Source organism: Erpetoichthys calabaricus, chromosome 9 (genome assembly GCF_900747795.2).
Source record: "Erpetoichthys calabaricus chromosome 9, fErpCal1.3, whole genome shotgun sequence".
Lineage (NCBI taxonomy): Eukaryota > Metazoa > Chordata > Cladistia > Polypteriformes > Polypteridae > Erpetoichthys > Erpetoichthys calabaricus.
In genome coordinates this window covers 73,150,257-73,165,708 of record NC_041402.2, presented here as the reverse complement: position 1 = coordinate 73,165,708, position 15,452 = coordinate 73,150,257, and the positions used below count along the sequence as shown (strand labels likewise).

The window sequence follows — 15,452 nt, the reverse complement described above, 5'->3', positions numbered from 1 at the left end:
GTTGTCAACATAATTGTAGCAGGTTAAACATTGAAACAAGGTCTCCTTTGAATGTGTTGTTTAGTTTTATCTACAGCCATTATTTTTTCTCACAGCACAGTATCAAATATCACTCTCCAAGAAAAAAAAAAACTCTGCAGAAGATGTCATGTTATTTTCTGACCCGCTTAATCCAGACCAGGGTCGCAGGGGGTGCTGTAGCCCATCTCAGCTAGCACTGGGTCAAGGCAGAAACAAGCCTTGGACTTGGTGCTGGTCCTTTGCACGGTAAACATACCATTCTTCCATTCACACACCAAATACACACTAGGGCCAATTTAGACCCACCAGTTTACTTAACCTGCATGTTTTTGGATAGTGGGAAGAAACAGGAGTACCTGGAGCAAACCAACTCTGACACAGGGAGAACATGCAAACTCCATGTAGGTGGGGCCTGAGATGTGAACCTGGTCTTGTTACTGCAAAGCAGCCGCACCATACACAACCATGCAGAAGATATTTGTGTATTTTTTAATGTCTTGTATTCTATAAACTGTCAAAAAAGGATTTTGACCATCAGTAGCAAGTAGTAATTAGAGTGCTGCTGAAAACTGGCATTACCATGCAACATGTATTACAAGCAATATGAGCAACGGATGTTGTTGATCCAAAACAGTCATAGTTGATTACTTTGAATGGTATTGTATGCTTCAAAATGATCATGTATACAGTGTTCATACATTGGTGACTTTTGTGTTTTCTGTTATTGAGTAACAGAGAAGAATTTTGTCATTTTTCACTAAACGTTTTTCCAAAAAAAAAAATAAATTTAAAAATAGAGTTAAATAAAGCTTATATAAAAACCTTTAACTTACACCAATCAGCCACATTTAAACCACCTATCTAATGTTGTATATGTCCCCCTTGTGCCACCAAAACAGTGAAACATCCTAGCTAGTAGTTCACACTTTAAAAAAAAAAAAAAGAAAAGTAATGAGTTTCAACATAGCTAAACAGATAAAAATCAGAATGGTCAAAAATTAATATTTTAATGTTTGATGATGATATGTAGATATTTAATTATAACCTTGACTTAAACAGCTCATTGTCATATAGGGCAGCAACAGCTCCCATTAGGCAACCGGTGATGATATTTCAAATGATCTTAATTGGTCTGTTGATTGCCATGTGCTAAAGGCACTTTAGCAATCAGGGTTAAATAGTGTCAAATTGAACTCATTTGGGCAAGAAGCATTTTAAAAGGCAGCTGCTGTGCTGAGAACAAGAAAGAAAGATGGGTGGATGTGGTATCAATTAACATTTCAACCTCTTTAGTGGTTTGTCAGCTACGGTGATCAATGATGCACAAAAAAAAATGACTTTGTAGGCTAAATATATTTTGTACTCACCTTGTGCATCTCTTCATTTTAAGCCATGCAGAGAATGCTTCCTGCTACAGAAACAGAACATTATCAAACTCCTTTCACACTAATATTTCAGCTCTAGAGTTTCCTTTATTTATGTTAGCATGAATGATAAAAAAATCTGCAGTGGATAGAAGAGAGTTAACATCTTTGAGCTAGGAGTGTTTCTTATGTTCCTTACCCTGAAAATGTGAAGTAAAAAGCCATGTGGGTACACCAAGAGAGAGAGAGAAAATAACTTGGGTAACTTTCTGCAGAAGACCACATTTCTTCATTTATCTTTATTGTTAGTGTTGCAAAGACATACGTGTTGACAGTAATCCTTGAGTGCTGATCTTAAATTCTGATGAATATTTGTTTATGAAAGATTGCATGTAGTGGTTATTGCTGATGTCCTTATCAGATTCAACATTGTGAGTTTGAATCCTGCACATGGTTGGGATTTGTGTGGAGTATGCATGTTCTTCCTATAACTGGGTGGGTTTTCCACCAGGTATAGTGACTTTTTATTCAACATCCCCAAAGACATGTAACTGGCAATTCTAAGTTAGCCAGTTGTGAGTGTGCCCATTAATGAATTGGTGTTATCCTGTCCAGGGCTATTTCTTGCATTGTTCCAACTGCTGCTGAGATGGCTCAAGTCTCACAACCTGGATTTGGATTAAGTGATTTTAGAGTGGTGTGTTATTTGTTTTTGAGATATGTCATGCTCACATATTATCAGCTTTTTACTTCTGTTTTTGAAGTCCATATAGTGTATTTTTATTGCTCTAGTATTGAATTTCATCTATGTCCATAAATATCATCTGAACCTAAATCCCTCCTTGATTTAGAACCTGATTTTAAAAAAGATAGTTGTGTCCTGGGCTGCAGCTTTTCAGATTGAGATGTATAAAAGTAATGTTGAAGTGGGCAATAAACGTTTTCATCACCTGGTTTAGTTATTGGATGGGTGTACCAGATATCAATACTTACATATTGCTTGAGTATGTAACAATCCTATCTTGTGTAAGGTCATCCCTGTATTTCATTCCTTCTTTGTTACTGCTTCAGTACATGTTAACTACATTTTCTAACCTATATTTTGAAATTGGGTGCAGTGTATGAAAAGAGTAACAGATCCATTTGTATTTTGAGGCATACAACAATGAAGTGCTAAAATAAAAAACAATGTTTAACATTTTTCAAGCAAAAAAGCAGAAATTTTTAAACAAATAGTTCTAAAGTCAAAAGTTGAAGTAAGCAGAATTAGCCTGTGCTATTCTTTTCATTAAATGCAAAGTAGTCCTTTTGGACTTGTAGGTGATCCCTTGTTTTCATTTTCTTATATTTGTCTACACTAAGAAAAATATAAAATAAGTTGAACTTTATTATTATTATTCAGCGTGTATAGCATTATATGAAGAAACCTGTCAAATATAATTTGTTTATTGCATTAGGAGTGATTTTTCTCACAGTGTGTTTTTGTGGTTTATTTTTAATTAGTTCAAGTTTCAGTCATGTTTATATATTAAACTAATGCATACCTCTTTCAGAGGTTTAAAAATCTGGATCCAAGTTAAGACCTGATGTACAATCTCAGTGCACACTAGAGCAATTTAAAACAATTACTGTCACACTTGATCATTTCCTTGTAGAGGGTAGGTCACCAGCATCTGTGTAATTTATCTTTCGGTTACACTTCAAAACTCCCACAACTGTATACCCAACTGTAGTTATTAGCGATAATGTGGAGGCTCAGACAAAGCTTTGAAGTATGTTAAATGTATAAAGATTTGGTCATTAATTATTACTTTAGAATCAAGTATGAATTAAAAAACACCAAAGGAAAAATTCCAGTAGTGGAGTAGTGGATTATATAACAGTAGATTGGTTTACAAACCCAAGAAAATGTAAAAGCACCTCTCTTCTGCTCAACACTAGAATAAGGATTGCTTCTTGTACTCAACAATATGTTTTTCTTTACTTAGTTTCAGATATGCCAGGTAGTGGATAAGTATGTAAAATTGCCAACGATAGGCCAAAGTTGTTCTCATACTACAGTTTGAGTATCCCTAATGTGAAATGCTGGGAAGCAGAAAATATTTAATTTTTTTATATGCATAATGAAATGTTTTTGGAACAAATGTGGTCAAGTAGGAAAATCCAGGTAAAGCGTATAATTCATATCACTGAACCGCTACTATAATGTGTATTAACATGACAAGCATATTGTAGAAACTCATTTATGACTACCATACATGCGGCAGCGCATTGCGAAAATGGAATATGGAGTTGACAGCACTAGCAGAACTGAGTGGTGGGGTGTAAGCAGCCAGCTTGAATCAGAGAGTGCTAAGATACCTGACTCTCCCAGAGTGGGATGAGAAAAAAGGAGGCTTGTGGCGAAGAAAGAGTGAGTAACATGGTAGTATGGGGTCCCTCTCTGATTTAATAATTCATACATTATTTTGTTATATCTGTGTGTATATAAATATAATGATTGTTTATGTGTATATAATTATTTACAAATATATGTTTAATTATACAGTATATACTGTAAATATAAGATTATTTATTTAACAAGATAATTCATCTGCTATTGTCCTTTTTCTGTACACGATACATGTTAAGACAAATAAGATGTATAATTAAAATAAGGTGTTTCATTACAGAATCACAAGTGAATGAGAACTGTGCTGCCCGTAATGATCCATTCACTAATCATATGTACCGGAATCGTTAGACTTGTTTTTATGTAGTGACATGTTCACAAATCATTCAAGTCAAGACTTGTGATTCACATGGTCCTTTCGCATGTCAAACATCTGCCAGTGTAGGACACAAATATGCTTTATCACTCCTGTTGAGCTACACTAAATCAATTTGTTCCTGCTCACCAATCGATTCATAAGATTCCCTGAACAGAGTTGTTCAAAAAGAATGATTGCTTGTGAATCTCCCATCACTAGTGAACATCATGAGTGAGTGCAGTCAGAGAAAGAGTCTTGGTTTCATCCACCATGTATAACAGCCCTTCCAGCGAGAGTAATAGCAGTCAATGCGGCTCGGTGAAGGTATTCCCCATGGCCAGAACAGTGGGAAAGACTGTACATAATTCATTTTGGTATTTCTTTTGAATGAGTTCTGTTCTGCGGTATCCTTGCCTACCTTGTTTTGAACCTCCTCCCTAATAAACTTCTATTTTTTTTGTTTAACATGCTTTCTCTGATTCACATTTTACTGTCATTTCCACACATAGAAACCACTACAGTATTAAACCTCAGAAATGATGAACTTGATGAACAGACTTTGTTGTAGTTCCCTTTTAAGAGGACAAATGCTGTGTGATGACTTTTAGCACAGTAGGCATGAGGAAGAGAAGGTTGGCTAAGATATTCCTGCCCTGTTGGCCAGGACCCTAATAAGTGACAACGGGCAAGTAATATAATCTGACAAAAAACAAAAAAAATTCTTCTGTGCAAATACACAGCATTGGAACTCTTAAAAGGGAACTAAAATACAGTTTACACATGATATTCATCATTTTTGAGGTTTAATATGTTTGTCACATCATCTCACATTATAACAACAGCTCTGTGACATGTATTTATTTATACACATGAGTTGTCGTTTAGCTGATTTGACTACATTTCACTATTTGATCAAGGTTGTCCCCAAGATATCTCATTATATATATGCAAAGCATTCCAGAATCTGAAAATATCCAAAATACTTGGTTCCTGGCATTTCCGATTAGGAACACACAGCCTATATTTGCTATATGATATGAGAAAGTGAAAACATCATAATATATTTTCCAATTATTTTAACCAGCTTGCACAGACAAATCATGTATTTAAAGTTTTTATAGAGCACATCATTACATGGCCTTTTACAGATTATGCAGTGCACAATAATACCCTCCAGTCAATAGTGCCTTAGAATTAATTTCAAAAAAGCAAGTAAAAAAATCCAATGCAATTAAGAGATTGACATATGTAAAATGCAAGAGAGAAAAATTTGAGCTTTTAAGGCCAGATCTCCTTGTAAGCAATGATGAAACCTCATAGACTCAGATGCAAGAGTTTCACAGAATTATGCAATTTTTTCCAGCTTACCTATAACAGACACCAGTTTGTTGTTTTTTTTTATTTGTTCGATCCAGGGATGCTACTTTTTTATATGGTCAGTCTAAACAACTAATTGTTTTAGTAGCATGACACTATTTGCTATTCAACTGAAAACTCAGAGACCAGACCAAAAAAGAGGCATGGAGAAAGAACTGTTCTCAATATATCAGGTAAGTAGTTTTTATTGGAAAAATAGGCTAAATAGTAATTGCAGGTGGCTAGCAACTTGCTGAAGCTAGCTCATTTTTACACCTAACATCATAGCCTTTCCTATTAGAGATCTGTAGTACTAGGTGTTGTACCGTGTTAGCCATTATGAATGTAGAGAAAAGCTTGGCTTTTTTCTATTAGAGATCTGTAAGTTACTAAGCATTGTAACATTGCTGTTTTATCTTGGATGAAAATTTTGTAGAATGTAATCATTCCAGAGTGTGTAATGTTGACATTAGGCAATGTGATTCCGACAAAACACCATAGAAACATTTACACTATATATTGCATGTTGTCTTGTTATGTAGCTTTTTCCACTTCGGATATATATCCGTTCTGTATTACCAAATGGTGTACCATTGTTTACCGGCATGTGAATGTCCTATAAAAAAGCATTCAAATACAGTGTGTATTGGTGCCCTCACTTGTTCGGAAGACAAGTGGCTAAAGATGTCAGATGTCTGATGAGGGGATATATAAAAAACATTAATGATGGGTAGGCTGATGTGTTAGAATCTAGAATCTTTTTAGGTCAGTAGCAGAGCTGTTGATGCTGTTGACAGAGGACAGTGTGTTCATTTTGTTGAATGTAACGGTAATTTTTTTTCAAAAAGCAAATCTGACCAGTTAATTTGAAAAAAAAATTTCAAAAGTTGCAATACCAACGTAATGTGTCTTAGGTCTATTAAAGAAAAATGCAAGTTTTCACAATGGGGGGACGGGGAATGTAAAGTTTTTCAGATGACTTGTAATGGAACCTGCATTATGTCATCTAGGTATCATATTTATTTATTTTCAGACTTTACTGTTGAAACAAGAGTATATCTGTTTTGTGTTAATTGCTAAAGAAGATGTGAATGATGAGTGAAAAGAAATGTTGTTATGTGCTATGATATTCTAAAGGGTTTCTTTTATGGTTTATATACTATAAAACAATCGTTAATGTTCTGATGGATTTTACAATTGCAATTTGCCACAATATCAATTTACTGTAAATCTTTTCAGTTGCTCTTTTTCATTTTAGCTCTCCTTTCTTGTTTTCAAGGATTTTCAAAGATGTTTAATTTTCAAAGCGTTGTTTATCTACATTATAAATAGTTTTTAAGGGGTCTGCCATACTTATGAATAATTTAATTTAATGTATTACTGTAAATACAGATTGTTTCTAGGGTCCAGGTTTTTGTAATGATTCTATATCTACAAAGAAGTGCAAGTTAGGCTAACTGATTATTTAAGCTGTCCGACTTTGAGTATTAGGATGTACATGAGTGGGCCCTGTAGTAAATTGGTATTTCATGCAGGATTGACTCCTTCCATGGATCAGATGTTGCTGCTGTAGGCTCCAGCCCTCTGTGACTCTGATTTGGATTAAATGGAATTAAGAATTGTATATTTTCTTGAAATAGCCTTTTCAATACTCTCCTGTAAAGTGAGCTGGGTTTTTAAAAATATGATAAATGTGCTTATGTTGTAGAAAGGTTAGATAAAAAATATGTCTCTTACTAAAATGTTTTTTGTACATTGGATCTGTCTCTTTGTTTAGCAATATTCCAAACCGCTCAACGTTCGTATGTCCATACTGTGGGGCAAGAAACCTAGATCAGCAGGAATTGGTGAAGCACTGTATGGAAAACCATCGTAATGACCCCAATAAAGTGGTGAGCAATCAAGCTTTTGGATTTTAAAAAAGAGGACTAAGGTGTTATTATATTCAGCCTTTGAAAGAAGAATTGTAAAAACCCCAGGCCAAAATGAAAAATACAAGGTTTCTTATAATGGTAATAATTATAATTTAGAAAAAACAGGCCAAGCAGAGAGAAAATATTCCCTACTCAAGATCAACAAAACCAAACAAAATCCAATCTACTTGACAAAATAAAAACTTAAGGCAGAGTACCCAAAGCCAATAAGAATCCACAGGTGTGAGCTAAACAACAAGAGCAGTAGCTAATGGCTCCACAGTATGAAGAGCCATTTCAGCCCTTATCAAGACAGAGGCCAGTCCCACAAGTGTAGCATTCAACAAAAAATAATAACATAATTAGACTTAATAAAGGAAAGTAGAACATGGATGGAGGCCTGGTAAAACCACAACAGATTTTATATATAAAAAATCTTGTTTACAATAGAGGCAAGATATTGCCATAATTTAGTTTTGTAGACATTACCATAATCATAATGTTTTGGTCAGAAAAACATAGAGCACATATCTTTAAAAAACACTTGGGCTTTTTTCAGTACACTCATATTCCTTGTTGTGGTTGCAGGTAACTGAAGCCAATACCAGTATATCACAAAGCATTACTGCTTCAGCATGTAGCCATGGCTTTGCTTTGCAAATTCTGAAATTTGTAAAGCTGTTGTAATTTAGAGTTTTTTCTATATTTAAAGAAACAATTTGTGTTTTGTTTTCTAATCCTTCCTACATCTTGGTCCCCAGCATTCAAAGGTCATACTACCCATGTATTAAAATATATTGTCCTTCCTGTCTTCACAGGTATGTCCAGTTTGCTCAGCAATGCCTTGGGGTGACCCCAGCTATAAGAGTGCCAATTTCTTGCAACACCTTCTTCACCGGCACAAGTTCTCTTATGATACATTTGTGGTAAGTGAATGGTGGTTAGTAGAAGAGTTGATAAATGTTCACACAATACTCATGTATTGGCATAACTTTTACTTTAGTAGATTTCTCATAGAAACAAAGGAACCTTTTTTTAGTTTACATTTTATTTTGTCTTGAAAGTTAAGTGTAATTTCCATTATTATCCTCAGCTAACTGTACACTTACACAAATATGTCAGAGAAAAAAACATGGCATTTGAAAATGTAATAATGTCCTAAAAGAGTAAAATTCACTTTTGATTGTGTCAATAAATAACTGTTGGAATAACTAAGTTAATTCTCATATAGTATTGGGAAAGTGATATTAGCTACATTTAATGTTTTTTGGTTTCATGCTCCTTATAATGTAAAACTGCAAACAAAAGAAAAAACTGTATTCAGAGTTGGATAGTAGAAAGCAATACCAGGAAAAACTGCCTGCAAGTAGATTAGTTTATATAAAAAGAAACCTTAAACACAACAATGATCTCCTGTGCTTGTTATCACTGAAAATTAGAGACTTATACCAGGATATAGAAATTCTAATATATTTCCTTTTTCATAGCAGTTTAAATGTTGAACTTGTATACAATAAAAAAACAACAAAGGCAACTTAATTATGATGTAATAACAAACTACTTAATCAATAATGATTATATTCTTGACCATGTGGTCATTGGGGCTATCAAGATGCATTTCATTTTTTGCTTACGTTATTTCTACATTCTGTGCTTGAGCATTAGATAGTTAACTCTAGACCAAATTTATTTGAAGTAATTTGTGGAAGAAATAAAACAAGTGGGATGATTAGTAATTAGTACATTGATTTCTGTATTGATCAATGTAAATGTTCTAATGTTCCTTTTGAAAAAATGTGCTGCCTGAAATTTTTTTGCTTGTGCAAGCATGTTAATCTGTTATTAGTTGATATGGAATTAGACACACATCTACTGCCTTTGTTTATTTAATAATTACAAAAATCATATTTACCTTCACCTTGCTTTACAAGTTAAAAGTAATTTGAGAGTATGTGTCTCAGATACATTATATTTGCACTTCCGTTATTTCTTTTCTATAATAAAGAGCTTGTTAAAATGTTTAAAAGTACAGTATTAGCAAATGTAGGCTTCTGTGCATGGTCATGGAACATACTGATAATGCTTTGGCTTCGTTTGAGACTTTTAATGCTTGTGTAGGAACCATTTCATATTTATTTAAGTAAATAGTTTAGAGCTGGTGAAAAGTTTGCCACTGCTTTAGAGGAATGTTTTCAAACTATGCCTCATCAGTAGGACAAGATATACAAAAAAATGGGAAACTTATCCCTAGTACAAACTTGCTTCAGTGTGTCAGATTGTCATTGAAGAACTGTTGATTTACATTCTAGTTGTTCTGACAGTAATATTGATATTACATCCAGTGACACCAATAAGCAATGACATTTTATCCTAGATTAGTGGCTTGAGTCTGTCACTAATCTCAAAACAAGATTAAGATTAAATTTTCTTACTCTTTTAAAAGTCACTTCAACAGTAACTGCACAATTAAGAGAAGTAACATGTATGTTTGTTGAAGGCGTGTTATAATTTTGTATCAAAATCAACTCATGCCCCAGCCATTTTTGGTGTTTAATATATTTGCTTCAATTGTACCCAACATAAGTTTCATATAGTTGAAAAATTAACATTTCACTAATTAACTGAGCATTCATGGCAAGTGAATCATTGTTCAACTGGTAATCTGAAACAATCGCCTCATCTACTCCTTTGTGACCATGTGTTTGAGCTCTTATAAGGAAACTATTCAAGATTAAAGAACAAACTAAACTCTAATAATGTAATGATGTAAAACATTAATTATACTTTTGATCATTTAATATTGTTAAAAATCTAAAATATTTATTGTTATTTGCTTGAATATTCAAGTCTCTGTTTATCAGTTGGTAGATTGATGGATTTTGGGGGTGGCTTAGTTTTTGATTGTTATGATTTCCAAGCTATATATGTTACTTGGGAGGCAACTAATATCTGTATCATTGCATATGTCAGCATTTTTGTATGTTATATTTACTCTCTCAACTGTCACCTTATGAATTAGGGTAGTTGTAAAGTTATATGTAGAAAAAAATAGACAAATTGAAACTGTAAACATTTAAAGTTTTGTTGAAATTCCTATTTGCTCGAAAGTGATGTTAATTTGTAGAATCAGAATAGAAGTTACTGGACTTATTTGTCATTCATGTAGTCTGCAATTTTATAGGAATTAGAAGATTTACTTACTTTTACTATGCACAATATGGTATTTTGTTTACATTTACTGTTTGTTAAGAAACTGAAGAACTATATTGGTTGTAGAATGAGGTAGTTTTAACTTTTGTTCAGTCCAGCCATTTTTTCCTGTTTGAATTGGTTGTACGTTGTTATTAACCTAACAACATAATTTTCTCATTTTTTTAATACAGGATTATAGTATTGATGAGGAAGCAGCTTTGCAAGCAGCCTTGGCTCTTTCACTCTCTGAGAATTAGAGATGCCACTCTACTTATTTCATAACCACCATTCTTTGCACTGGACACCTCACCATTCCTGCTGCAGGGCAACCCCAATTCACAGTGGGCATCTGTGACTTTTACTTGCTGGATCATTTTTAGATTTTAGTATTAATTTTTTTTTCTGAAAATGCTGAAGCTTTATCAATGGCCTTTAATAGACAATTGAGGGTATATTTCAGAAACCTTTAAAGGAAAACTGCAATTGCAGTTATTTTATATATTAAATTTCTGAAGCATCACCCTGGAAAAAAGCAATTTGGCTGTGAATCTGTTCAAATAAGAAATGCACAGAGCACACTTTCAAAGTAAATACATTTTGCTGATGAGGCTGACGGATGTTGGAATGTGCCATCTTTTCGATTGTGGACATAGCATCTTATGGAATCCTGTATGTGCCTAGCAATTGCTGCAAAACCGTCATCAATAAATGTTAATAGTTTTTGTTTATACACACTTTCTTAACCAAACTTGGCTAATATTGTTATCATGTGCTTTTGTGAAAAAATGGATTACATTCAACCAACAATCCAGTCCAATTCTCCAACAATGCACCTGGAAGCTTCTGAACCTGATCAGATGATCTTCAAAAAATATAAGATATTTGCCCCTTGTAAAACCTGTACTTCTGTAAAAGTTGTGTGTGTGTTTTTTTTTTTCCTGTTCACAAACAGTCTGTACTTTATACAATAGACAATGACACCCAGCTCAACTGAAAAAAACAAATAAGTAGGTAAATTAATTCAAATTACAAAACTGGTGACATGCAGCATTCCCACTGGGTTGAATTGGGTGTTTTTTGAATGGCCAGTGAATTGGTTTAAGTGTGATCTTTTTAGTTAGTGATTAAGTAATGCCTCATTTTCACTTGCTGCATGGTTGGGCTCCAGATTGTTTCCATTCCATACAAAATAATTCAATCTTTAATTGAGAAAACCTATACAAGCTTTAAGAAAATCAGTTTAAAATTACCAACAGTGATTTTCCTTGTACCCTGGTTAGAAAAATGTAGGATTTGAATCTTTACTCATAATAACAAGTACAATTTTCATTCTTTATGTTTTAGAAATCCTAGCCATTTAAAATGTACTGAAAACATGCACTAAGTTGCAACAGGTATCAAAGTACAACGGAATAGCAATATGAGGGTATGTAAGTCTTAGACATCAAATAAAACTTGCATATTAAACTATTTATTCTGCTAGTAAAACATGATGCACTTTTTATAGATTTTTATTTGTTCATTTTTCTGTAGGTTGTTAGACCTGCCTTTGCAAAGCTATCAGTTTATGCTTTTGAAAACAAACACAAAAAGTGATGCTGAAAGTGTTACTAGTAGCATTTGATCCATATAAGATCACATTGAAGATGTGTGAAGTGAAAAAATTATTTATTTTCTTCAGTTGTGCAGATTAATCTCTTGTGCTAGTCTAAACAATATAGCTCATGGCAACCAAAATGATCAAAATGCACACATCATAGTGACTAGGTGAAAACATAATTTAAAGTCTTGATTGCTCTTCTTTTGATTTCTCACCATGTTACTGTATTCAAAAAATATCTTTTTGTGGCTTTGATCACTAGTACTAAATGTGAGGAATGCGTTTAGAAGTCACCAAGCCTTGGCAAGGAAAATGGAGATCTGCAGTATTGTTCATAAAAAAAACTTTTCGGTTTGTTCAGAGTGGATGTGGATCAAGTTATACTGTCAACACAACCTTTCTGAATTCATAACATTACATAGTTTAATATCTTATCCAGATCTAGTGATAAATCTGTTTAAGTTGTTATTAAAAAGTTAAGTATAGGTTTCACACAGATCTTTGAAGACATTTTTCTACTTCAAGGTTGAGTAAACATATAGAGCTCGGATGACCTGCTGCATGGTTGAACTTTGCTAAAGTTTAAGTCTTAAACTGATACTGTTTTGGAAATAATCGAAAAATATTAATTCATTAGATATGCTGGGTCAACAACCTGTTCTTAAGTGCTATAACTGCTTCATCACAATAAGGATGTAGTTGTTTAGTTATTTTTTTTTTAACATATCTAGGTTCGTATTAGCTCTAACATGACAGAAAATATTTTTCTTATAGACAGTATTTTGTTTATGTGAACAAGTTTATGAGAAATATTAAGACTGCTTTAATCTTCATGCAGTGTGGCATTTTCATGTGTCAGGTTCACAAAGTTTGGTGCATTTTTTTTTTGAATCATTTAGTCCAGTTCCTTTTGTAATTAACAGAACTACCCTCTCTTGCCTTTTTCATTTATAGTCATTTGAGAAAGCAAGCACATCTTCTTTCTATGGTTTTGTGTATCTCATCTAGGTTCAAAGGACCCAACAACACACAACAGATTATAGAGACTTTTATCATTATTTAATCAACAAAAAAACTTTATGCAGAAGGCAAGTACAAAAATATAAATACACCCCCAACATTCAAATGCTTGTAGAAGAATCTTTATCAGTTTTAGCCTTTTGCATTGTATTGGAATAATTTTGACCTACTTCTCCCTACATCACTGGATCAGTTGATTAATTTTTAAAAGAATTTTTTGTGTGTGTGAAATTTTGCCATAGACTCTTAATGGGGCAGAAGTCTGGACTTTTAACTTGGCCGTTGCAAAACTTTAATTCTATTGTTTTTCAGCCATTTACTTTTATATTTGCTGTTTTGTTTAGAGCCATTGTTGCTCAATCAACTTTTATTCAAGCTTTAGCAACCTGATTGATGACTAGAATGGTCTAATTTTGGAATATTCTGGTAGAAGGAAGACATATTGGACTTGGTTATTGTTGGATGTTATTGTCCTGTACCTCGTGAATAACTACAGATTATCATTTGTAGATCACAGTGCTTGATAGTTGGTAAAACAAGTTTTTATGTTGATACCCCTGTGTTTGGTCTCCACCAGATATAGTGTTGTACATCATTGCAGCTCTGGTCTTGTCTGTTCAGAGAACATCGTTTTAGAAGTCCTGTGCAATGTTTAGATGCAAGATCGCAAACATATACTTCCAGGGGAAAAGGGGCCTTCTGGACATCCTACCATGAAACTCATAATTGTTTGTGATTCTATCATCAAAAACAGAATGTAAAGTTTTACCGTGTTGGCAGAAGTCTTTAGATTAGTAAATACAGCTTTTCCACTCTATGTAATTTCCGGTAGCATCATACTTTTGTAGGTGTATTTTTAGCTGTGTGGAATTTCTCAATTGGTTAATCATTTATTTCACTGTACATTGATATACTTCAAATTTTTTGAAAGTGGCCTTATATGCTTTGCAAGACTGATCATCAGCAACAGCTGCTTCTCTCAGATGTCATTTGTCCTTAGCATGGTATTGCCACAAGCGTAAATGCCCTAAAATGAAATGCAGAAGGTTTCTGCTTTAATACAAAGATGGTAGAATTTCTTGAATATCTAGAAATTCTCAACAAATGCACTTGATTCTCAACACCTAGCTCTAATTTCCTCTTACCAGAAGTGGAAGTGGTAAGGTGATACGTACTTTTTTTCAAACATGGTGTATGATTGATGTGTTTATTTTTAGGTGGATAAACACAGACAAAGTGAAACCATTATGTGGTGTTTAGATTTTTTGGATTTTAAGACTTGATGAGGATTAGGATTTTTGATATTCAAAAACACTGGACAGAAAGAGGGTTCAGTTATTTTTCCATGTGTGATGTATAAGAGTGAAGGCATTTATCAAGTGCTACTCCTTTGTGTGTTTTTAAACATGTGGGCAGGCAGTGTGCCCTAATGGTCAATAATAAATAAATAAAAAGTTGCTCTTAACATTCCTGTATTCTACTTTTAAAAATACGCCAAACTGTAGTTCAAGTTTAGTTTATTGTCATGTGTACATAGTAAAACATGTATGTATGTTTATATATGTATGTATGTATGTGTATGCGTGTGTGTATGTATATGTGTATATATATATATATATATATATATTTGTGTGTGTGTGTGTATATATATATATATATATATATATATATATATATATATATATATAATATAAAATAGGTCAAGCACTTTGAAATGGGTTCACATAATTAAGCTGTCTACACTAAAATGTTTTCTCTGAATACATGTGCAATGTCCAAACACTGTAAATGATCTCTAATGATATTGTCTTATAACTTATTTTAATTATCTTTTTGTATTTTAGGCTGTATCAGTCTCTATTGGCAGTCCTACCATGTCTACAATGTCTTTATCCCCACTGGCTAAAGTTTATTAGCAACAGTAGTATTTTTCAGGTGGCACTAAGAAATATGCTTTCTAGAAATGAAATCCAACATCAGCCAACCTTTTCTCTTTCTCTACCCTAATCTGCTTTTCATATATGTGCAGGGCTGGTGCCACTATTAAGGCGAATTAGCAATTTTCCTAGGGCGCAGATCATAAGGGGGGAAAAACGCATCCACATGGGTTAGCTACCGAACAGTTGGTTGGCACAATGATATGCTTGGCTAAGGTAGAAAAATAACCTAGCACTGCCACTGTATGTGTGACTGAATTTTGCAGTGGTTTCTTGTCACTTAAAGAAATATGGTTATC

At 33.5% G+C, this 15,452-nt stretch overlaps 1 protein-coding gene across 1 annotated transcript in view; it reads left to right on the top strand.

Moving 5' to 3' along the window:
- Nucleotides 1–11,448, top strand: part of LOC114657820 (E3 ubiquitin-protein ligase RNF166) — a 77,939-nt gene extending 66,491 nt beyond the window's left edge. The window contains exons 4-6 of the mRNA XM_028809743.2: nt 7,269–7,383; nt 8,223–8,330; nt 10,788–11,448. Of these exons, the coding sequence (XP_028665576.1) occupies nt 7,269–7,383; nt 8,223–8,330; nt 10,788–10,853 (289 nt within the window). The 3' untranslated portion in view covers nt 10,854–11,448. The remainder of the gene's footprint in view (nt 1–7,268; nt 7,384–8,222; nt 8,331–10,787) is intronic.
- Nucleotides 11,449–15,452: the final 4,004 nt, after the last annotated feature.